This window comes from Bos indicus, chromosome 4 (genome assembly GCF_029378745.1).
Source record: "Bos indicus isolate NIAB-ARS_2022 breed Sahiwal x Tharparkar chromosome 4, NIAB-ARS_B.indTharparkar_mat_pri_1.0, whole genome shotgun sequence".
Classification (NCBI taxonomy): Eukaryota; Metazoa; Chordata; class Mammalia; order Artiodactyla; family Bovidae; genus Bos; species Bos indicus.
The window spans coordinates 51,200,226-51,225,268 of record NC_091763.1 but is presented as its reverse complement, the minus strand read 5'-3'; the positions used below and the strand labels follow the sequence as shown (position 1 = coordinate 51,225,268).

The following is a 25,043-nucleotide window of genomic DNA, read 5'->3' as shown; positions in this document are numbered from 1 at the left end:
CATCACAGTGGGGGAAAAAAAGGAATTTCTTACCTTACAAACACATTTTAAGGTCATCTTAGTGACACAATGATACATGCTTTCACCAACCTGATTTATGTGTGACTCTTTGATTTACCAAGATTAAAGATTTCTTATTTTTTTTTTTTATAGATAGTTTGTTGGTTATTTTGGTTATTTTCTTTACCCTTCTTCTCTTTATTATTCCCCCAATATAAAAACTTCATATATTTGGCTTATAAGAGCTGTGGACCTGACATTCCCTCTACAAATAACCCATTAACATTTCCATAATATACATGCAAGGTCAGTGGTGTTGTAAAACCTTGATAGTTATACATTAGTGTTCAAAAAGACCTTTTATGGAGGCCCAAGTGAAAAACTGAGTCCACAGTGTAACCAAATCACCCCAGCTGCAATCTCATCAGTTTACAAGTGCCAGGAAAGCACAGGTGATAAATCAATAAAAATCTTATCTTGATCCAGAAATTTTATATAAGTGAATAAATTATTAGATATCATTTAGAAGATAGAATTTAGACAAGATGCATATAAAAGAAAGTTGAATCCAGTTTAAAAACAGTTATAACTAACACATATATATGGAATTTAGCAAGATGGTAACAATAACCCTGTGTACGAGACAGCAAAACAAACACTGATGTATAGATCAGTCTTATGGACTCTGTGGGAGAGGGAGAGGGTAGGGAGATATGGGGAATGGCATTGAAACATGTATAATATCATGTATGAAATGAGTCGCCAGTCCAGGTTCGATGCACGATACTGGATGCTTGGGGCTGGTGCACTGGGACGACCCAGAGGGAGGGAGGAGGGAGGAGGGTTCAGGATGGGGAGCATGCGTATACCTGTGGTGGATTCATTTTGATGTTTGGCAAAACTAATACAATATTGTAAAGTTTAAAAATAAAATAAAAATAAATAAATAAATAAATAAAATTATACTCCGTGCTTAAAAAAATAAAAAAATAAAAACAGTTATAAAAGTGATTATTATAGTGATAATTGATGTTTATGACAAACTTCTAAGTGATTTAGGTATATCATTTCATTTGATCCTCCTCAAAACTCTATATGGTAGAAACTATTATTCCTATTTTATGAATAAAATATTTTGATAAACTAAAGGCCTAAAAAGTATAGAACACTGTGTAAGAACTGCTTCAAAATTTCTAAAGTGGATAAGTCACAATCCTTGAAGTCATGTCCAACTCTTTATGACCCCATGGACCTGCCAGACTCCACTGTCCATGGAATTTTCCAGGCAAGAATACTGAAGTGGGTTTCCATTTCCTATCTAGGGGATCTTCCTAACCCAGGGATTAAACCCCACATCTCATGTCTCCTTCATTGGCAGGCAGATTCTTTACCACTGTGCCACATGGGCTTCCCTCTTGAAGTTAAGGGTTTTCCAGTTACTAGAGAACATAAGATAGGTACTGAAATAATGTTGCAAGTCAAATTGTGTTACATAGAAAGAGAGACATGAAGCCCTCAGGGCTAAAGTGGAAGGGAGGGCAAAGAGTTGTTTAGTTTGTGGATTAGTTCTTATATTATGTTTAGCACAAATACAGCAATATATGTTCCTTCAAACCCAGGATGCGTTAATGAAAAGTTGGAAGCTATGTCTGTTGTTTCTCAGTGTTGTTTATATGTGCTCTTACCCAGCTTACTTTACCCCTCTAGCCATACCTACTGACCTGCACTGACATCACCATCTAAGAAGACAATTGCATCTCCATGTGTGGTTTGGTCACTAAAGTTAACTAGTGCCTTATCTGACCAGTTTTATCCATGTGGCAGGCAGCCACTGACTCTTCCCAGATTATTATAGATTTTGTCATAGAGCATCATCTTCTTTGTTCCAAAATCTGCAACATGATACATTCAAATTAGATTTTAAATAATGAATCTAAATGCAAACTAGGTTGAACTTTGCCTGTGAATTTTGAGAAAGATAACTATATAGTGAGTAGATATTCACTGAGTATTTATTGTGCACGTACATTCCATGTTAAGCACTATAGAATTCGGGTCACCTGAGACTGAGTGTGTTACTAAAGCATGTATCATCTAGCTCAATGGACCCTGCCCCGACATACTACTCTAATAGCATTTGGAGTTAACAGCTTTATTCTTTCTTCATCTGTGCTTATCTAAACACTATCTGTTATTCCACACCATCTTAAATTCTCCCTCAGTGAAATATTTACAGATTTTTATAACCAGATATGTAAACTTGCTCTTAACCACCCTATTATATTCCACTCCCTTTATCTAGTTTATCATATTTAGTCATGTATTTGTTAGGTGTCTTGAGGTAATAATTTTTTTAATAACTAATAATAATCCCTGAAACCCTGAATACAGTGATTTGTATCTAAGTGCTCAATACATGTGTGAGAGTCAGTTGAAGGAAATGTTAAATGGGTACTCTTCAGTCAAAGCCAATTCTTATTAAATTTTGTAGGCGAAGTGTGCCTGTGACCACTCATAATAATAATTAATTTATCTACTTATAATCCTGTTTGTCTATATGGATGTATTTTTTGTTGTAAAATTTAAGAATTTTTTTGTTGTTAATGTAATCTTTCAGACAATTATTAATAATTATTTATAATATACTTGTATTGACTTTAACTGTAATTTTATTCAATAGTCACCATAGAGTACATGAAAAATTTAAGGCCAAGATTTTATTTTAAAAAATTTTATTGAATATATTGACTTACATTATTATTAGTTTCAAGTATACAGCAAAGTGATGCAGATATATATATATCTTTTTTTTTCCTGATTCTTTTCCACTATAGGTTATTACAAGATATTGAATATAATTCCCTATGAGACTGAAGTTTTAATCTCAAATTTCACTTGCCTTTAGTTTCATCTGTAATAAAAACAAACAAAAATAAAAAAACAACAAGCAAACCTCTGCAGTATATAAATGAATATTTAAGTACAATATTTTTCCCATTTTGGACTAGAAACAATTGTTAACCCTCTCTACTGCTGCTGCTGCTGCTAAGTCGCTTCAGTCGTGTCCGACTCTGCGACCCCATAGATACTGTTAAATAATACAAGTAGAGGCATGCCATTATATTTATTGTAAAGAGAAATATTTATAAATCTGAGAAGATACTAAATTAAATGAACATAAGATAATTTTATTAGGTTTACTTAAAAAATGCATGCATAGTTACCTAACTCCTCAGCTGTATTATAACATGCTTATAAATATGTCTACTGTGCAGTGACATCATCTAACTTCTAATTTCCTTTTAGACTTTGAAGCTATCAAGCCGTGTTCTGGATAAAATAAGTATTGGACAACTTGTTAGTCTCCTTTCCAACAACCTGAACAAATTTGATGAAGTATGTACCTACTGATTTACTCTTTTATGCACCTTTGTTATAAATCATACAACCCCAAAGATTTTCTGAGTCAGATAACTAGTGAGTGGTTATGTCATAAGCATTCCTAGCTTCCCTATTTCTGAAAACCGACTTGTGTAGCAGAGTGCCATTTTGGGATCTCACAGAACCAGACAACTCAAGGGCACCTCAGCTGGCTTTTTATTTGGTGTGGTTTTTCAAAATTAAATCCTTATCAGATCTTGTTTCATTTTAATGCTTTAAATCAGTTATTTCCTTTGGCTGAGTATGATACTCTGAAAAATTCTTGTTTAGGGCTGTCTTCTGTCACAATAAAATTCAAGGTCCTTGAGGACAGATTATGTATTTTATACACAATGTATTTATCTTTGCATTTCTAGTATTTAGCATGCTATCAGACTCTCAGCACGTGCTAAGTAATTTACTTTGAATTGAGTGTGCATGTTGTTTTCTGAGTATTTGGTCAGGTAATAGGGTTGTGCAATTTTATAGACTGAAATTCAGGAGAGTCTTGTCTTCTCATGTTCTGTGTCATGGCTCTTGCTTTATTCACAGAGGAATAAGTTACTTAAAGAATTCTAGACACGGTACCTAAGTGGTGTGGTGATATCCAATCACCACACATATCCACTGGAAAAAATCACAGTGACTTGCAGTTGGTTTGGACTAACTTGCAGTTAGTCTCTGTGTAGAATGTTTAAGCACATTGCTGTGTGCTCCATATAATGAATACCTAGATTTTAGTGCATTCAGAACCATGATTGTATGAGCTCACTGTGCTTGATTTCTTTCTCCTGTTCTTGATTTTCTCTTTGTTTTGGGGGTGGAGGATAAAATGTCCATGGTTTTCACTGTGATTTTATTTTTCAGGGACTCGCACTGGCACATTTTGTGTGGATCGCTCCTCTGCAAGTGACGCTGCTCATGGGGCTGCTCTGGGAGTTGTTGCAGGCCTTCACCTTCTGTGGGCTTGCTTTCCTCATAGTCCTCGCCCTTCTTCAAGCCGGATTAGGGAAAATGATGATGAAGTACAGGTAGAAACTCTTTAAATAGTGTGAAACATAGATTGCATTCTTACTAGTTATATGACTTGTGTCAAGCTGCTTCTGCCACTGTGTTTGTTTTTATCATCTTTAAAATGAAATAATCATCTCCCTTAGGCTGTCAGAAGGATTAGGCAGAGTGTATGACATACTAGCCCACTCAGGTAAAACCAGAACTTCTCTATGTACTGAACCTTGGATCTTCTTACTAGGTGTCGCAAAAAGGAATATTTTCATGATGTTATCAGAGGTCCCCAACCATTTTGGCACCAGAGACTGGTTTCGTGGAAGACAGTTTTTCCATGAACGGGGAGAGAGGTGCACTTCATTTCTGTTATTATTATATCAGCTCCACCTCAGATCATCAGACATTAGATCCCAGAGGTTGGGGACCTGGATATAAATGATACTTTCTATATCAATGGTACATTTTTTAGCTTGCCAGTCTATAGAATTTCTTTATAAGTATGTTACCATCCATTTTGCTTTTTTGCACATCAGAGATTTAGGTACAATGGATAAAACATTGTATCCAAACATTGTATTCAAAACATTGTGAATGGGAGGGAATGCATACATTTTAGGTAAAGTTCATGAGCTTTTTCTACTCTGGTTCATGAATCATCACATCACAGCCTTAGTGGCTTTCTTTTACTGAATGATTCAGTGATCCCAATCACTGCTTATGAAAGAGGACTTCTGGAGTTTGCCAGCTAGAGTGTGAAAGAAAGTGTTCAAATTTTGGAGTCAAATAGTTCTTAGTTTGAATCCTACTTTGCATCTTACTAGACATACGACCTGTGTCAAGCTGCTTCAACCTTTGTGTTTCTGGTTTTTTCAGTTTTGAAAATGAAATAGTTGCCTCCCTCGGAGGATTAGGCATAGTATATGACATGCATCTCATACATGGTCTGCACATGGGAGGCATTTACTGATTGAGTGTTACTATTTTTGTCACTGTGTATTTGATAATAAAATAAGCATCCATCTGTTTAATAAAAGAAATGTGGCTTTTCTTAAAAGCTTGGGCAGTTCTTAGTGGCGGCTTGCCTTATTTTTACTAAGTATTTGATTTGTGGATGAAATAATTTACAGAGATCAGAGAGCTGGAAAGATCAATGAAAGACTGGTGATAACGTCAGAAATGATTGAAAATATCCAATCAGTTAAGGCATACTGCTGGGAAGAAGCAATGGAAAAAATCATTGAAAACCTAAGACAGTAAGTCATTCGAAAAATGTTAATATCAGTTAAATTAGTCAATTAAGGTTTAATATATTTAAAAGGAGTATGTCACAGTGGACTTCAGCTCATATTTGAAATTTCTGACAACCAAATAGTTGTGTTAAGTTATATCAGTATTCATGTGTTAGTGGTCTAATGTCATTTTCATGGGACTGGCATTTTACATAGGTGAGCTATTTTTGCACTACAAGAATATCTTAAAAAGAACTGCCTATTTGTGTTTACAGCTGCTTAATAGACTAAACCAATGATCATGATGCTAAAGACTGAATGAAACCTTAAATAGAGCTGCTAGAGTAAAAAAGATACAACTCTGAGCCAAATAAATGATTCTCTAGTATTATAACTTCCTTAATTTGTATGTTATGGCTCATGAAAAGAAAACCAAAAAAAAACCCTTCTGTTTGTTTAAAATATGTTTGTTCTTCCTTTACTTAAGAGCAATGCCAGGGTAATATCTATAAATTATGTTCTATAAACCCTCCACTTGAAAAATCAATTCAAGTAATGAAAGCCACCGCCTGAAGTAGAATCAGTACTTGGCACCCATCTTGATCTCTGGTCTTGTTTTGCCTCAGATAACTTTCTTTCACTGGTTAGTAAAGATTATAGCCAGCAAAAAAGTACAGCACAGACTGGGATACTGTTGCTGAGAAAATTTTGGACATGATATAAACCAAGGTATTTCTGTAGCCCTAAGACCATTTTTCTTTAGTCAAGTTCCATGTTCTACAAATTGCAATTTTAAAAAAGGGTTCTAAGGAGACTCAGTGGGCATAGATCTTCTGTTAAAGGGCAAATAATTTCAGAATGAATTAGCTCATGAGAATTTCAAAGGAAGAAAAGATACTAAAGAGAAGAGTTCCATTTTAGATGATATGAATGTGATTATCAGGGATTCAGGCTGCTGAGTCCAGGAGACAGTGGTAACTGAGCTGCAGGTGTGTGATTGGAACAACAAAAGAGATGCTGAAATGGTAAGTCCTTTGCCATGTAAATAGAAAGAGTAAAAGACTACTTATTGCCCAAACATGATTGGTCACCTGTTTTTATTATGCCTTTCAAGACAAATCCAGGAAAGGAATTATATTTTCTTTCCAGAAACATCCGTAAAGATCTTGCTTAGTTGGTTGAAATGTTTCTCTTTAACAACTGAGTTAGCTCTCAAGGGTCACTGATGAACTGGGTAAAAGGCTATGCAGTGCTCCCTGAAAATCTACTTCTTTACAGCTCTCTGGTAATAAAGTCACTTTCAATTTTTTTTAATCATAATAAGATAAAATGTTTTTATGACTCAAAGTGTTAGTGTTATTATTATGGGGAGTACTGCTTTCTGGGTGATTCTTATATCAATACATGTTCTTGAGCCCGTTATTCTTTTCTTACAGTATCATTCCTTCATTTTCCTCAACTGTTTATAATATACAATGACAGTTTTGACAAATTTATTAACATTTTGGTAATCAGCATTTTCTAGCATTAAAAAAATATAAGCCTAGCCAACAGTATTCTTTCAGTTGAAGATTAAAGAGACATGAAAGTTCTAAGTGCAAGTTCCTGTGCTGTCGTTTATTGTGGCGACAACTCCACAAGGGAGATGTTACATTTCTCTTCTGTAGATGTGGATTCTGTAGGGACAGAGGGAAGAGCAACTTGCTTAAGATGGCATAGCTATAACCAGCAGAGCTGAGTCACACCCCAGTTAGATTCCAAAATCATAATCTGCCTTTAATGCCAAATAATTAAAATAGGTAAGCTAAACCACATTAGACTGGGAATCACAATGTAGGTGGGAGCACTGAACTTCATTTTCTTCATCAGAGTGCTGAGGATTACATTTTTTTTCAGACTTGAAAAAAAGATTTCATCTGAATTCTACCACTTGAGAATGAGAACTTTTCTGAGTTGTACAAGCATGTGGAACTAGCACCCAAATGCCAGGCACAGCTATCGCCCCCTCCCACCAGCATGCTCTACTTGTCTGACTCATCTCTGCTCTTTCCCTCACAAGAGCTGAACGGAAGGATCACAAGTGACTCCAGTTTTGATGATCTTGTGAGGGTGGGATGAAGGTCGAAGGAAGCATTGTCTTCTGTTTTTGCCAGCTCTGCACTCCCTGTTTTCTGCCTGTTGGTGCATTTAAACCTCTTCTGTTTGTGTTGAAAAAATAGTTCACATTTGCAGTTCAGACTGAAAAAAAGTATGATTGCAAATAATTATCCTGAAAGGAGAGAGGGTGGATGCAATATCTATTCTCTTGTAATTTTCCAAGAATTACTGGCAGCAATCTTTTTTTAAAAAGCGGATTCTGGAGGCCTACTGCAGACTCAGTCAATATCTCTGAATGGTGATCCTGATACACTTCATTTTAAAAAGTTTCTCAGGTGATTTTTACCTGTGCTAAGCCTTGAGAACCACTTCTCTTTGGCTCATATGTTATTTTAAAGGTTCTCCAAAGCCAATCCAGAACTTCTAAAATGTTGACAATCCATTAGGGAATCCCAGAATTGTCTTTTCCTTCTATAAATCTTTCAAAATTATTCTCATATCTGTACTTAAATACTTAAAACACCAATCAATAAAAAATTACTAGTTTCATTAATCTATAAATTAATAATGATGTGAATGAAGATATAAAAATAATGTAATAATTATTGAGATTATTTAAAAATAATATTTATACGTATTATATGCTGGTATATTCATTGTCATCCACCCCTCTTTCAGAAAAGATAACTGAGGCCCAGAGAGGTTAAATAACTTGTTCAAGGTCACACAGCTCATCTAGGGTAGAACCAGAATCAGAAAGCAGAGAGAAAGCTTTTGAGAGTCTATGTGCAGATTTTTTATTCCAAGATGCCTGATATTTTGGAAAGTATATATAAGCACCCCAAATCTTACTATTTGTTTTTTTTTTTTTTTTTTTAGAACAGAACTGAAACTCACCCGGAAGGCAGCCTATGTGAGATACCTCAATAGCTCAGCCTTCTTCTTCTCAGGGTTCTTTGTGGTATTTTTATCTGTGCTTCCTTATGCACTGCTCAAAGGAATCATCCTTCGAAAAATATTCACAACCATCTCATTCTGCATCGTTCTGCGCATGGCAGTTACTCGGCAGTTCCCCTGGGCTGTACAAACTTGGTATGATTCTCTGGGAGCAATAAACAAAATACAGGTAGTGTACCAAAATGGGTCCTCTGACTCCATGAATTTAGAGCAGTTTAGAACTTTTGTCCTGAGCAAACTCTCTAGAGATGAATTCTTGGCCTTGGACCTGTTTGATGTACAGTATTTCCTCTCTTGATGTCTATATGTGGTCCAACAAGCCCTTGTAAAGCCTAGTGAAATAAAATGAGAGCCCATGAGATTTTAGTCAGAGAAATTGAAGAAAATATTGTTTCCGTATTCTGGAGATTATTATTCAAGTAATCAATCAATCGAATAGTTCTAATGAACTTGGCAAATGTGCAAAATCATGGTGGCAGATTCATCAGGAAGTTATTAAATTTTCTAGCTAATGCTAGGAATGTTTACCTTAAACTTTTCCAAGTATTTTTCTGAACAGTATGATGGATGAGAATGACAATGTATGCCACATTAATTACCTTAAAATCTCAGCATTCTGACGTAGCTGTTAATTTTGAAGAGAAGTTCTAAAGTCCTTACGGTTATTAGACTCAATTTATGCCAAGCTAACGGAATCACCACCAGGAACTTGGATGTGGTTATAATTTTTAGAATTAGTATACAATTCAAAATGTTTTATTATGCTGTTGTGATGTATATTTAAATATTTAATCCAGAAAATAAATCAGTGTGCCATAAGTGTAAAAAAATGAGGGGGAAGGGTGAGCCACTTTAAGGTAGTTCTGCCATTATTTAACCTAGGCCAGAGTTTGACTTCCCTAGTACCTCAGTCAGTAGAGAATTTGCCTGCAGTGCAAGAGACCCGGGCTCGATCGCTGGCTGGATCAGGAAGATTCCCCTGGTGAAGGAAATGGCAAGCCATTCCAGAATTCTTACCTGGAAAACCCCATGGACAGAGAAGCCTGGCAGGCTACAGTCCCTGGGGTCACAGGAGTGGGACAAGAACCAGCAACTAAACCACCAACAGAGTTTGCCAATGGTGGACCAGGGACTAATAAAAGAAGGATGCTACAAAGATGAAAATACCAGTTTTCTCTCTCTTAATGTTGAATTGAGGTGATTAATGGGTAGTTCAGGTGTGCTTTATAAATTCATTACTAAGGTTAACATGTAGTCTAGTACAAGGATGAGTCAGTGGTATGTTAAAATTTAATGTATAAATAAGTTCTGTAAGCAGGGTGACAATTACAGCCTTGACGTACTCCTTTTCCTATTTGGAACCAGTCTGTTCCATGTCCAGTTCTAACTGTAGCTTCCTGACCTGCATATAGGTTTCTCAAGAGGCAGGTCAGGTGGTCTGCTATTCCCATCTCTTGAAGAATTTTCCACAGTTTATTGTGATCCACACAGTCAAAAGCTTTGGCATAGTCAATAAGGCAGAAATAGATGTTTTTCTGGAACTCTCTTGCTTTTTCCATGATCCAGCGGATGTTGGCAATTTGATCTCTGGTTCCTTTGCCTTTTCTAAAACCAGCTTGAACATCAGGAAGTTCACGGTTCACATATTGCTGAAGCCTGGCTTGGAGAATTTTGAGCATTACTTTACTAGTGTGTGAGATGAGTGCAATTGTGTGGTGATTTGAGCATTCTTTGGCAGTGCCTTTCTTTGGGATTGGAATGAAAACTGACCTTTTCCAGGCCACTGTTCAGTTTTCCAAATTTGCTGGCATATTGAGTGCAGCACTTTCACAGCATCATCTTTCAGGATTTGAAATAGCTCAACTGGAATTCCATCACCTCCACTAGCTTTGTTCGTAGTGATGCTTTCTAAGGCCCACTTGACTTCACATTCCAGGATGTCTGGCTCTAGGTCAGTGATCACACTATCGTGATTATCTGGGTCATGAAGATCTTTTTTGTACAGTTCTTCTGTGTATTCTTGCCACCTCTTCTTAATATCTTCTGCTTCTGTTAGGTCCATTTAGTTTCTGTCCTTTATCAAGCCCATCTTTGCATGAAATGTTCCCTTGGTATCTCTAATTTTCTTGAAGAGATCTCTAGTCTTTCCCATTCTGTTGTTTTCCTCTATTTCTTTGCATGATTGCTGAGGAAGGCTTTCTTATCTCTCCTTGCTATTCTTTGGAACTCTGCATTCAGATGCTTATATCTTTCCTTTTCTCCTTTGCTTATTGCTTCTCTTCTTTTCACAGCTGTTTGTAAGACCTCCCCAGACAGCCATTTTGCTTTTTTGCATTTCTTTTCCAGGGGGATGGTCTTGATCCCTGTCTCCTGTACAGTGTCACGAACCTCATTCCATAGTTCATCAGGTACTCTATCAGATCTAGTCCCTTAAATCTATTTCTCACTTCCACTGTATAATCATAAAGGATTTGGTTTAGGTCATACCTGAATGGTCTAGTGGTTTTCCCTACTTTCTTCAATTTAAGTCTGAATTTGGCAATAAGGAGTTCATGATCTGAGCCACAGTCAGCTCCTGGTCTTGTTTTTGCTAACTGTATAGAGCTTCTCCATCTTTGGCTGCAAAGAATATAATCAATCTGATTTCGGTGTTGACCATCTGGTGATGACCATGTGCAGAGTCTTCTCTGGTGTTGTTGGAAGAGGGTGTTTGCTATGACCAGTGCATTTTTTTGGCAAAACTTTATTAGCCTTTGCCCTGCTTCATTCCGAAATTCCAAGGCCAAATTTGCCTGTTACCCCAGATGTTTCTTGACTTCCTACTTCTGCATTCCAGTCCCCTGTAATGAAAAGGACATCTTTTTTGGGTGTTAGTTCTAAAAGGTCTCGTAGGTCTTCATAGAACTGTTCAGCTTCATCAGCGTTACTAGTTGGGGCACAGGCTTGGATTACTGTGATATTGAATGGTTTGCCTTGGAAACAGAGATCATTCTGTCGTTTTTGAGATTGCATCCAAGTACTGCATTTCAGACTCTTTTGTTGACCAAAAGGCTACTCCATTTCTTCTAAGAGGTTCCTGCCCACAGTAGTAGATATAATGGTCATCTGAGTTAAAATCACCCATTCCAGTCCATTTTAGTTCGCTGGTTCCTAGAATGTCGACGTTCACTCTTGCCATTTCCTATTTGACCACTTCCAACTTGCCTTGATTCATGGACCTAACATTCCAGGTTCCTATGCAATATTGCTCTTTACAGCATCGGACCTTGCTTCTGTTACCAGTCACATCCACAACTGGGTATTCTTTTTGCTTTGGCTCCATCCCTTCATTCTTTCTGGAGTTATTTCTCTACTGATCTCCAGTAGCATATTGGGCACCTACTGACCTGGGGAGTTCCTCTTTCAGTATCCTATCATTTTGCCTTTTCATACTGTTCATGGGGTTCTCAAGGCAAGAATACTGGAGTGGTTTGCCATTCCCTTCTCCAGTGGCTAGAAGAAGCACAAGCTGGAATCAAGATTGCCAGGAGAAATATCAGTAACCTCAGATATGCAGATGACACCACCCTTATGGCAGAAAGTGAAGAGTAACTAAAACATCTCTTGATGAAAGTGAAAGAGGAGAGTGAAAAAGTTGGTTTAAAGCTCAACATTCAGAAAACTATGATCATGGCATCTGGTCCCATCACTTCATGGGAAATAGATGGACAAACAGTGGAAACAGTGTCAGACTTTATTTTTGGGGGCTGCAAAATCATGGCAGATGGTGATTGCAGCCATGAAATTAAAAGACGCTTACTCCTTGGAAGGTAAGTTATGACCAGCCTAGATAGCATATTCAAAAGCAGAGACATTACTTTGCCAACAAAGGTCCCTCTAGTTAAGGCTATGGTTTTTCCAGTAGTCATGTATGGATGTGAGAGTTGGACTGTGAAGAAAGTTGAGCGCCAAAGAATTGATGCTTTTGAACTGTGGTGTTGGAGAAGACTATTGCGATTTCCTTGGACTTCAAGGAGATCCAACCAGTCCATTCTAAAGGAGATCAGTTCTGGGTGTTCATTGGAAGGACTGATGCTGAAGCTGAAACTCCAATACTTTGGCCACCTCATGCGAAGAGTTGACTCATTGAAAAAGACTCTGATGCTGGGAGGGATTGAGGGCAGGGGGAGAAGGGGGCGACAGAGGATGAGATGGCTGGATGGCATTACCGACTCAATGGACATGAGTTTGAGTGAACTCCAGGAGTTGTTGGTGGACAGGGAGGCCTGGCGTGCTGTGATTCATGGAGTCGCAAAAGTTGGACATGACTGAGCGACTGAACTGAACTGAAGTTCTGTAAAATGTCACATATTTAAAGAATGCGTTTATAATATAATGAATCCTAGTACTTGACAATTAACTTTAGAACACTTATAAAATTATTTTTTAGGAAAAAATTTCTAATATAATTCATAAAATACAAAATGCAGCACTTATTAGAGTTTAAATAGATGTAATAATGTATTAACAGTATCCTAGTTGTATAATATGTTTTTGCTTTCTTTTGTAAACAGGATTTCTTACAAAAGCAAGAATATAAGACATTGGAATATAACTTAACAACTACAGATGTAGTGATGGAGAATGTAACAGCCTTCTGGGAGGAGGTCAGAATTTTTTGTTTGTTTGCTCTAAATATTTAAGCTTTTCTTATTTGTGATTCTGGTTTTCATCTTAATGGGCAATAAAGTTAGAATGATGATAGAATTGTTAGAACTGAAAGAGGAATCACTCCACTTATTTTGTAGTTTAAGAGGTGGAGGCCCAGGAATATGAAATATGACAGACAGGCCTCTTCGTGTTTTTCTAAGTCATGTAATTTGTTTCACATAATAAATTAGGAAGTAATGCAGTGCTCATAGGTTTTGGAGCCAAATTGAGCTGGAATTGAGTACTGTTTCTACCATTTACTCTCTAGTGCAAGTTACTGAATTTTGTGGAACCTCTGGTTCTCCATCTGTAAAGTGGGAATATTAATATATACCTTACAAGGTTGTTGTGAAGTTTGACTGAGATAACTTATGGGAAGTATTCAGCATAGTACTGCACACATAATAGTTCCTCAGTAAATGCTACCCTCTCTGATCTCAAGTTCCAGTCCAACGTGCTTTGCATATACCAGTAAACATAAAGGTGTATATGGGGTAGACCTATGTATTGTTTTCTACTATTTTCACTTATTTTAATTCACTATTAAAAATTCTCATTTCTTACGGTCAGAAAAAATGTTATTAATGATTTTTCAGCTTCTAAAGGACTAATATTTGATTATAGAGAATACCAGTGGAGTTCCTCTTTCCTTATCACTTTTTTCTGTTGAGTAAACATAGGCATTATGCAAGCAATGTCCTATTTCTACATATTTCACAATATCTTAAACTGGTTTTATTTATATAAGTAAGTTGATCCTAAGGGCGTCACTGTAATTCTTTTTTTAAGATAGAGGTAAGAGAATAATTCTTTATCTGCCTAGAAAAATTATCGAGAAGTGTGTGTGTTAGATTGATTTTACTTCTTTGATTTTAGGAATTTCAAATGCCCTTCTAGACAGAAAGAAAAGCAAGGAGTTTGGCAGACAATTGTTTTTCTAATCTCCATCTCATTCTCCTTTCATCTAATGAAATAGATAGCATGCTTGAGCCCTTACTATGTGCCAGGTACTAGATAAGCACTTTACATGTTTTGTCTTATTTCTTACAACATTCCTATGATGTAATCTTAATATTTCCATTTTGCTGATAAGGGAACGGAGGCTTAGGAAGGTTATAGGACCTGGCTCAGCTCATGTACCAGGCAAGGGATGAAGCTAAGTTTTGGACCAAATGTCACGGTCTACAACCCTTTCACTGAACCATTGCCTTCCATCTGGCTGTATCCTCGTCCTCCCGACTCTCACCGTCACCTAGCAAATTCTGGACACTCCTTGATGATATTTACCCAGGACAGTGGTGCTGGTTAAACCGCTCTCATCGTGTCTAAGACTTTAACACCCACATGAGAAATCCTTCCAATATTGTCCTCAGAACTTCTGTTTACAGTTACTTCTTCAGAAGCTTCCTCTCATGCTCATATGCTGAGCTTGGTGATTGCCGAGACTTACTGCACTTTGGAAATGTCCTGCTCTGGAATCTCTTTCTCAGTTTAGAGTTTCCTAATCCTAGCTCTCTCAGTCTCTTAATCCCACCTTTACCACCTTCCAATTTCATGAAGATTTCTAGTCTCCTTAGTTCTCCCTTTTGGACTCCTCCTGGTTTAACCTCCATCAGTCACTTCAGTTGTTCCTACAGCAGCACCCTCAATCCCCTTTTCTTTTCACTGAATCGTTTGCTGTAAGACATTCTCTTAACAGCTTTGGTGAAGGGAATGCTATCTGGGAAAATCAAATACTCTAGTCAGTTATAAGTTTTATACAGTTACTGTTTCAACTTCAAATGGGCCTGTAAACTTTCTTGGGAAATGTTTTCATTTGTCTTTACTTAATTTTATTTACCATTTCCCTAAAAGCAATTCCAGATTTTTACCAGTTTCCTGAAACTCCCAATCTCTCCCAGATATGCTCACCCCCAGCAGATGGCCTTGACTTCTGTAATACAGAGAGAAAGTATATAGATGCTATAAAATATAGAGTGTCATATATGAATGCTTACAGCTTCTTTCTTCACCCTTGAGATTATTATTTTCTTCTTTCTTGTCTAAGAGAAGGATGTATGCTTCCCCCGGCCCTTAGCTGAACTATTGTTATTTTGCTTCATCTTCTCAGGACATGGAGCCAGCAACTATTCTCAGTCTAGAAGCGCAATTCCTTTTTTTTCAACTGACTTCTTTTAATATCTAAATATTTTCAAGTTAAAGAAATTTCTTTTCTGACTTTTGCCCCCCCGAACCCCATCATCCAAGCCTTATCATTCTCCTTCCCTTTGTTGTTAAAACTGTTCTTACTTCCTCATCTTTTGACTTTTGCCTTCTGCAATCTGGATTCTGTCTTTACCAATGCATTAAAAACTGTTCTTTTGAAATATTTATTTAACTTAGCTTTCATGAACCACTCTTTCCATGTAATCTTATATTCCAACCATGACTTCTCAGTCTTGGCTGCCTGCCTCTGAAGTGGCGGTCGGCCACAGGGTCCCTACTGCCTTCTGGTATTTCATGCTCTCTGTGGGTGACTCAGCCCAGGCTCAACTGACATATATGTGCTGATGACTCTCAAAGGCAAATCTTCAGCCCCAGTTTCTTTCCTGAACTTCATACATTATTTCCAAATTCCCTGCAAGGTCCTCAAACACTTCACATTCATCACTTCCCAAGCTTCATAAACCCGCTTCTTCCAGTGTCTTCTCTGCTTCATTTGATGATTTCACCATTCACCCAGTGACTCAAGAGGCATGTCCCTGATGAATTATATATGACTCCTCCCTCACTTCACACCTGTGAGTAGGGACAATTTCTATTTATATATCAGGAAGCTGAGCTTTAGGGAATTTTAGTAACTAGAACAAGATTATACAACTGGTTAGGACATAAAGGTCAGCCTAGGCTTCTCTGACTCTAAATGTTTTTTCTACTCACCATCCTGTGTCTAATGAAAAAAATGGACTACTGTTTTACTGTATACAAAATACTTTCATCTATATTATCTCACTTAAGATCCTCAACAGTCCAGGAGCCTAAAGCTCAGAATGTCATAATTTATCAATTATTATGCAGCTAGTTGAGAAGATGAGACAGATACTGAAATAAAGACAAAGGATACCATAATCATTTCTCTCACAACTACAGGGAGCTTGTAAACACAGAAAGTGTTCAGCCAGAGTAGGGATCAAATAAATAAGAATAAGATCAATACTGAGATTCCATTTTCACTTACAAAACACACAAAAATAGAACAAAACAAAATAAATCCCAAATCAGAAATCAACATTGTTAATGATGGTTCCTGAAATCTAGCACTCTCATACCTTGATGGAAGAGAATTTGAAACTACTTTTCCAAAGACTTGGAATGTTTGCTATACCTTTGCTCTGGAAATTTCCCTTGTGGAAATTTATACTAAAAAAACCAGAGATTTGTTCCAAGATTTATAGCAAAGTACACACATCACAGAATTATTAAGTTAAAAAGAAAGTCATATAATGTAAAAAATGAGAACTATTAATATTTATAGTTTATCCACACTCTTTGATACTATCCTGCAACTTAAAATTATATCAAAAAGAGTGTTTAATGGTATGTGAAAATATTTATGATTTATATTGTAAGTCAGAAAAAGAGGATCACAAAGCTCATGTATAATTTTTCCTTAATGTAAATTATATATGATTTTACGTATATGCGAAGGAGTGGAGGGATCTCACTGAAATGTTAAACATGATTTCTTCTCAGTGTTAAGACTACAGCTGATTTCTCTTTTCTTCTTGCTGCTTTTATCTGTTTTCCAAATTTTCTGAAGTAAGTTTTGACTTCTGTAATCAGGAGTTAAAATTAAAGTAAATTAAAGTAAAAGCAACCTTCCATTGGTCCAAGTGTTTGTTGGATAAAAGCCCTATTTCTAAGCATGGAAAATGAGCCCCTTAACAGTCTGCACTGCCCAGTTTATCGAGGATGTCCTTTGTCATCTTACTATATACATTCACCTAGCCACTCACCACTCCTGAGGTGTATGTTGTCCTTTTAAGCCTAAATCATCATGCATGCAGGTCCTTCTTCCTGGAATGCCTATACTATTTCTTGGTCTTGTGAAATACCACCTATATCCTTCATAGCCTAATACTGGGTTAATTACTTGGACAAGCTCCAGACTGAGTAACTTGCTTTATGTAATGTGCTCCTATAGGACTTGGTGTGAGTTTTCCATTGTAGCACTAAACACGATACAATATTAATATCTGCCCATTTGTTACTCTCCTATTTGAGACTTTTGAGGTGGTCTTTACTATACAGGTGATGCTCAATAAATTAAATTAATAATAGAATAAAAAATGCCTTTGTCTCACTTGAAGAATTTTCATTGCCTACTTCTTAAAAATTTGCTTTTAGTTATTTGATGACTGAAAGAGATGTTAGCTATCCATCTCATAAGAATTCAAGCAGTAGTCTTAAACCTTAATTGCTTATGTATGCCCTAAAGGTTTGATAGTACTGAAAATCTGTATACCGCTGATACATTTTAAGCTGACTTATGAATTTTCAACATAGGTTTAAGTGGTGGTAAAGAATGTAATTCTTGTCTATAGTATAGTGTCTTCATATGTTAAATGGATTTTTGTCAAAACTTGGGAGCTGCCATTTCAGTACTTTCAATTTCATGGAAAATAAAATGAATTTATAGAGTCAAGTCTGATTGCTAAGTCAATCAGATAAATATTACTTGCTTTATATCAGGAAAATGTAACTTTAAAGTGCAGATAATAATGTGTATTAATTTATTAAATTACTAAAATTAGATAAATAATAAGTTAATTAAAATAACTTGTTCTTCAATTCATCTCCAAAGTGCCATCACTTTGAAACCTGGTGAAACACAATATTACCTCCTTCAGTATTTCTGGCTTTGCTTTTATGGGATCCCCTATCAAGAGAAAATCATTCTCTTATGGTCCCCATGTTCGTATCATGGAGTTTTAACACTCCGGAAAGGGCAGCCTAGCTAAACTTAGGACTGGTGAGAAGGCTGCCTCTTCTCTGAGGGGAGAAGCAGAAAGTAGGAAAGAGAAGTGACAGAGCAAGCGAATTCTCAGATGATTAACTTTAGGAAGGAGTACTTCGGGATGTTGAGGTTGTGAAAACACATTCTCTTAAAACTCTGTGAACAACTACCTTCCTCCTGATCACCTGCAGTGCTATTAACTGTGATTTGAAGACTGCTCAGATGGTAAAGAATCTGCCTGCAATGCAGGAGACCTGGGTTTGATCCTTGGGTTGGGAAGATCCCCTGGAGAAGGGAATGACTACCCACTGCAGTATTCTTGCCTGGAGAATCCCATGGACAGAGGAGCCTAGTGGGCTATGGTTCATGGGGTCACAAACGGGTTGGACACGACTGAGTGACTAGGCACATGCACACCCTCTAACGCATCCCATAGGGCAGTCCAGAAGCAGGGAGCTTTCAAAAAAGAACTCCTTCTCCCAGCACTTTTGCAAGAATGGAATTCATTCAAATTAAATGGTAGTATCATCACATTTACACTTAGTAATAACTACTAAAATACTTTGAGCTTCTCAGAGTAAGGTGCCAGCGTGATAGAGTTAGAAGATTTGGGTTGTAATTCCACTCAGGCCTACTACTTAAATGACTTCAGTTACTTAACCTCTCTGAGTCAAAGTCTACAACTTTGAATGAAAGAGTTTATAAAGTCTACCTCATATATTGTTACTCTGCTGAAGATTGAATAAATATGTGTATGTGTTCAGCCTATGGGAGAGGAGATAGATACCTTTGTATAGATAGCTGCTGCTGCTGCTGCTAAGTCGCTTCAGTCGTGTCCGACTCTGGGCGACCTCATAGTCGGCAGTCCACCAGGCTCCCCCGTCCCTGGGATTCTCCAGGCAAGAACAATGGAGTGGGTTGCCAGCTAGATATCTTTAATTAAATTTGATGTTGAGCAACAATCAGCAATTGAAATTATTATTATAATTTTGAAATATTTTGGGTCATGTGCTCTAGAAATCATGTGCTATAACTTGTGTGCTATAAAGTATGGACCATGTCCACATACTCTTCAAACTAATAATACATCATGTAAATAGCTATTGAAAATATTGGGCTTCCCTGGTGGCTCAGCTGGTAAAGAACCTGCCTGCCAATGCAGAAGACAGAAGGGATGCAGGTTTGATCCCTGGGCAGGAAGATCTCCTGGAGAAGGACATGGCAGCCTGCTGCAATATTCTTGCTTGGAAAATTATATGTATAGAGGAGCCTGACAGGCTACAGTCCACTGGGTTGTAAAGAATCGGACACAACTGCACCCGCACACACACATTGAAAATATCTGAGAAACATACCTTCTTATTTACTGTGTTTTTTTCTTTTTTACAGGGATTTAGTAAATTATTTGAGAAAGCAAAAGAAAATAATAACAATAGAAAAATTTCCAATGGTGATAACAGCCTCTTCTTCAGTAACTTACTTCTTGGTACTCCTGTCCTGAAAGATATCAGTTTCAAGATAGAAAGAGGACAGTTGTTGGCAGTTGCTGGATCTACGGGAGCAGGCAAGGTAGTCTCTTTTATACCTCACCGTGAAGATGTTAACCTGACATGCTTTTCTCCTTTCTTTTTCTAGTTTGTAAAAGGAGAATACTTGGATACTCTGTATAATTATTCCACTGATAGTGTCCTCTAGCCTTTCATTTCTTTCTGATATCTTCAGTAACTTTTATATATTTATATTATGGGCATCACTCAGTATAGTGTCACGCACATACATGGTGAGCGTTTAATAACTTTGTTGAACAAGTAAAGCATCCCTTTTTGCCAATCTGTGGCAAAGACATTTTCTCAGAGCTGGTCCAGGACAGTTATGGCTTACATTTTACTTTAGTAACCACATGGGCAAAAGATCCCCATTTTGTTGACAAAGAATTTTTTTGGAGAATGGACTCAGGCTTGCTTATGATTTATTATGAGGGAAAATTATTGAGTGGGATAGTTTTTTGATGACAATACATAGGAATCTGTATTCTGTGCTGATCAGCCTTCCACCCTGCCTCATTTAATTATAAACCATGGATATTTGGAGATACATCTGACAAAAATTAAGAGGTTAAAAAACTAAAGGGTCAAATTTCATTGTCAGGAGAAGACTTTATATTAGTCTTGAATGATTTGAGCTATTGTTCAGATAATGATAAACACTTGTTCTCTTTATCTGGGAAATACATTCAAAGGGCATGAAGGAATACAATCAGAGATAAGAAAGGGTCTCTTGGCTTTGAAATGGACTACTTAAGGATAATAGATATTTGCTTTGGAAGTCTATTAAAAGGAGGTTCTTATTCCCACTTGACTGTAATTTTAGCTACAATACTTTCTGGAAAAATTAAAAAAGTTTAGTGTCCTCTTAAAACTCTTCAGAATGATGAAAGAAAAGGAAGAAGGAAGGAAGGAGCAGTGCCACTGTAAGATAAAAATGTAAATATAAACAGAAATTAAATACCCCTGAAAACCAGTTATTTATTAATGTCTAGTTAAGGAAGAATCACATTTTAAAGAATTTAGTCTGAGACTTGGGAAACAAAATACTATAGAAAATTTCTAGTCATTGAATTTGGTGTTCATAATTGTAGCAATATACAATTTGCTTTTTTCTCTCTATGTGTTTTCCCACCTGTAAAATAGGCCTTTTAATAAAGCAGCTATAGTTGTACGTTTTCTTCTTTGAAAAATGTATTTCTTCTTAAAGTGCTACTTTTTCCTTCTATTTCTTATATAACTAGAAATTTTCACTATTAAAAGAAAATGATACCATAGCAGGATTTGCTAATAAAGAAATCACAGATGACTTGACTGAGAATGATTGCTTATGGGAAGACAGTAATTGTGTTTCACCGAATTTTTTAAAATTAATTTTATGTGTTTAAAATTACTTCTTTGAAAGGTGTGAACAAACAGCTTTGGAATTACAAAATATGGGACTTAACCAGCAATTAAATTTCAGGCAACTCTATTAAGAATTGATGAGCAGATAATTGCTGGCTGGAGTTACAGCTACATCTTCTGAGAAGTAGATATGAAGACAGAGTCAGATGGAGGCAGTTGTTCCTTAGGAATAATTAAACCCCTCTGAGAAATAGAGTTTGGCAACTAAGTCTACAAGGACGTCCTTTCATTTCAGTAGGAATGGAGCATTTTATACTCTTATTAGATAAAAGAGCTAGCTAAAATATAAGATAGAATAATTGCAAATACTCACATTTCAAGATAAATACTGAACCACTCAATTTGGTAATTTGTGTATTAAAAGCCTTAAAAATAACCAATTAACAATTCTATTTGTATGATTTACCCTAGTGTATTTGCAGAGATTTTTATATAAAGATATTCCTCACGTTGTTTCAATAGCTGCAAGTTGGGAGAACTCCTAAATATCTCATAATAGGGGATTGATTAGGTAAATTTTGGTGTAGTTATATAATGGCATGTTATTCAATCAGTATACATATGTATGTGTATGCATACTCAGTCATGTCTGACTCTTGTGACCCCCATGGACTGTAGCCCACCAGGCTCCTCTGTCCATGGAATTTTTCAGCAAGACAACTGGAACAGGTTGCCATTTCCTACTCCAGGGGATCTTCCTGACCCAGGGAACAAACCAAGGTCTTATCAATATTTGGCATTTTATATATATTAATTCAGTTTAACTTTGCATCTCTCAAAATACCAAAATATTGATAAATTTTATATGTTTATATAGATAAATATTGTTAAATATATATTTAACCTTTGTATTTGATATAGATCCAAACTTACATAGAGCCAAACCTGTATATTGCGTATACATATATATATGTTGTGTATACATATATGTATGTGTGTATATATATATATACATGTAATATGTGTGTATATATTTATATGTAATCAGATCCATTCCATTGTTGGGGTTTAAAAATCTGTTCTATATGAAAATAATACTTACAGTTTCAATTATACAGCAGAATTATATGTAGAAGTAAGGAATTTGATGATGGACGGGGAAGCCTGGTGTGCTGCAGTCCATGGGGTCTCAGAGTCGGACATGACTGAACACCTGAAGGAATTTTGGATATTTTCCATATACAATAAGAATTTTAAAATTTACTGAAATAGGTATCAAAAAAATGTCTATCTCTTGATCCTTCTTTCTTCCTAATATATTTTAGGTGGTATTACTGTTTGTTAAAATTAAAATTTTAAGTGCAAAAAAATTCGAAAATTTTTCTCTCACTTCTCTTTCTCCTCTGGTTGTTTTCCACTTTTCACCATTCTTTCTCCCAATTCAGACAGACACTCTTGTTAGTTTTTTGAATGTATATACTTTTATACATAGTATTTCATTGTTTGGATAGATGTTTGTAATATAATGAATCACCTATTGATTGACAGTTGGGTTATTGCCAGTGTTTTGCTAATATGAAGAATGACTCTATGAATAATGTTGCATATATGTCATTTAGCACGTCTACTAGTATTTCTGTATATCTGCGAAACTTTCTTACCTGAAGGCTGCATCAATTTGTGTGTATGTGTTACAGTCCATGTAGATTATAGGTTTGTTTCCCCACAGCATCCCCAGCATATGTTATCTAACATTTGAATTTATTCCAGTCTTGTTGGGTAAAGTCATATGTCAGTCTTTTTTAAATTTGCATTTCTCTTATTAGGAATAAACTAAAAACTTTATCATATGATTAAAGCTCACCTCTATTTTAATTTTTGGTGAAATATCTGTATACTTTGTACTGTTTTCTAATGAGTTATTGTTATTTTTCTTTTTGAACTTAATATCACTCAAAAAGGAAATTATTCCTTTGTGTCATATAACTTGCAAACATTTACTTCAGTTTGACATTTTTTCCTTTTGTTTTCTGTGCCCACGTCTTTTTTTTCCTTTATAATGTGATTTATATTTTAATTTTATGACTTCTGGATTTTGATTCATATAGAAAGCTTTCTTACTCTATGGTAGTTGTTTTTCTTTTCTTTTGGACATCCTTCAGTGTTTTCTTTAAGTCTTCTTACAGTCTTATTTTTGTACTTATTCTTTGACCTATTTGAAATTCATCACGTGTTGGGTGTGGCATATGGCTACGGTTTTTTGTCTGCCCTCCACATGGCTGTTCAGTTGTCCCACAACATATACTGAATAGTCTATTTTTCTCCACTCATTTTAGATGCCGCCTTTATCAAATACTAGTTCTTTTATGCATTTAGATCTACTTTTGTAGCTTTAATTCTATACTATTGATTTGTCTATTTATGTACCAGTAATTCACTTTTTAAAGTTATTGAACCCTTATTTTAAAATGTATGATACAGTGTATCATGTTGCAAAGAGTTAGACATGACTAAACAACAAACAATAATGTCATTATATTATTGAGTAAAATGTTATAATTTCATACGATGATAAATGTTTTGAAGATAAAACAGAAAGAAAGATTGATGATAGGGGTGCAATTTTAAGCAGTGGAGGCCTCATTGAAAGGTAACATTTGAGAAAAGATTTGAAGGAGGTGAGAGGTTAGGTCATATGATCATCTGGGGAAGAGTCTTCCAGGTAGAGAGTGGAGCAAACCCTTGAAATGGGACTGTCTGTCTGGTTCACAGAGCAGCAGGGAGGTCAGTGGGGTCGGCTCAGAGTGAGCCATGGAGAGTAGAGCTGTCAGAGAAGTAATGGGGGCGAGACCATTACATAAGGGCCCTGCGAGCCTCATAAAGGGCTTTGTAACGAGTTAGGCCTTTTTTCTGAGAACTTTAGAAGCCATTGGAGGGTTTTAAGCCGAAAAGTAACATGATCTGACATACATTTTGACAGGGCCCCTTTGAGAATAGACTGCAGGAAGGCAAGGGTGGAGCAAGGAGTTAGAGAATAGACTGTAGGAAGACAAGGGTGGAGCAAGGAGTTAGAACCCTTCTCCGAGAAAGTTAGAAAGCTATTCTATTTATTCTGGCAAGAGATGTTGTTAGCTTAATCTGGATAGTAATGGAAGTAGCAGTCAGATTCTGCACATGTTTCCAAGAAAGGTACAACAGAATTAGATTGAACAAGGCATGTGAGAAAACTAATAAGCACGCAATACATGTCAGCTATTACTAATCTTTCCCTGACCTCTTCCAACCCCATCCCAACAATCTGAACTCAGCACCGCATCTCTTTGAGCCTCTAGTGTAGCACTTATCACATTCTGTTGTAGTTGTCTCTTGTCTCCCTTTGTATCTTTTGTGCATAGCAGCATACCCAAAATAGGAAGTGCTTCATAAATTTTGAATTGAATGAATACAGAATCTTTAAAAATTAGGATACCTATGCTTAGGATGACAGTTGGTGGCACCTGCATCCTGAGAATGATTTGATCAAATGATTTGACTTAATAACACTAGTTGTATTTCCAGACTTCACTTCTCATGATGATTATGGGAGAATTGGAACCTTCAGAGGGTAAAATTAAGCACAGTGGAAGAATTTCATTCTGCTCTCAGTATTCCTGGATCATGCCTGGAACCATTAAAGATAACATCATCTTTGGTGTTTCCTATGATGAATATAGATATAGAAGTGTCATCAAAGCATGCCAACTAGAAGAGGTAAGT

General features: G+C 36.4%; 1 protein-coding gene across 4 annotated transcripts in view; it reads left to right on the top strand.

Moving 5' to 3' along the window:
- Positions 1-25,043, top strand: part of CFTR (CF transmembrane conductance regulator) — a 247,652-nt gene that overhangs the window by 99,375 nt on the left and 123,234 nt on the right. For all 4 annotated transcript variants that reach the window (XM_070787791.1, XM_070787789.1, XM_070787792.1 and 1 more), the window contains exons 5-11: positions 3,307-3,396; positions 4,288-4,451; positions 5,556-5,681; positions 8,634-8,880; positions 13,265-13,357; positions 19,786-19,965; positions 24,846-25,037. In XM_070787791.1, the coding sequence (XP_070643892.1) occupies positions 3,307-3,396; positions 4,288-4,451; positions 5,556-5,681; positions 8,634-8,880; positions 13,265-13,357; positions 19,786-19,965; positions 24,846-25,037 (1,092 nt within the window). The remainder of the gene's footprint in view (positions 1-3,306; positions 3,397-4,287; positions 4,452-5,555; positions 5,682-8,633; positions 8,881-13,264; positions 13,358-19,785; positions 19,966-24,845; positions 25,038-25,043) is intronic.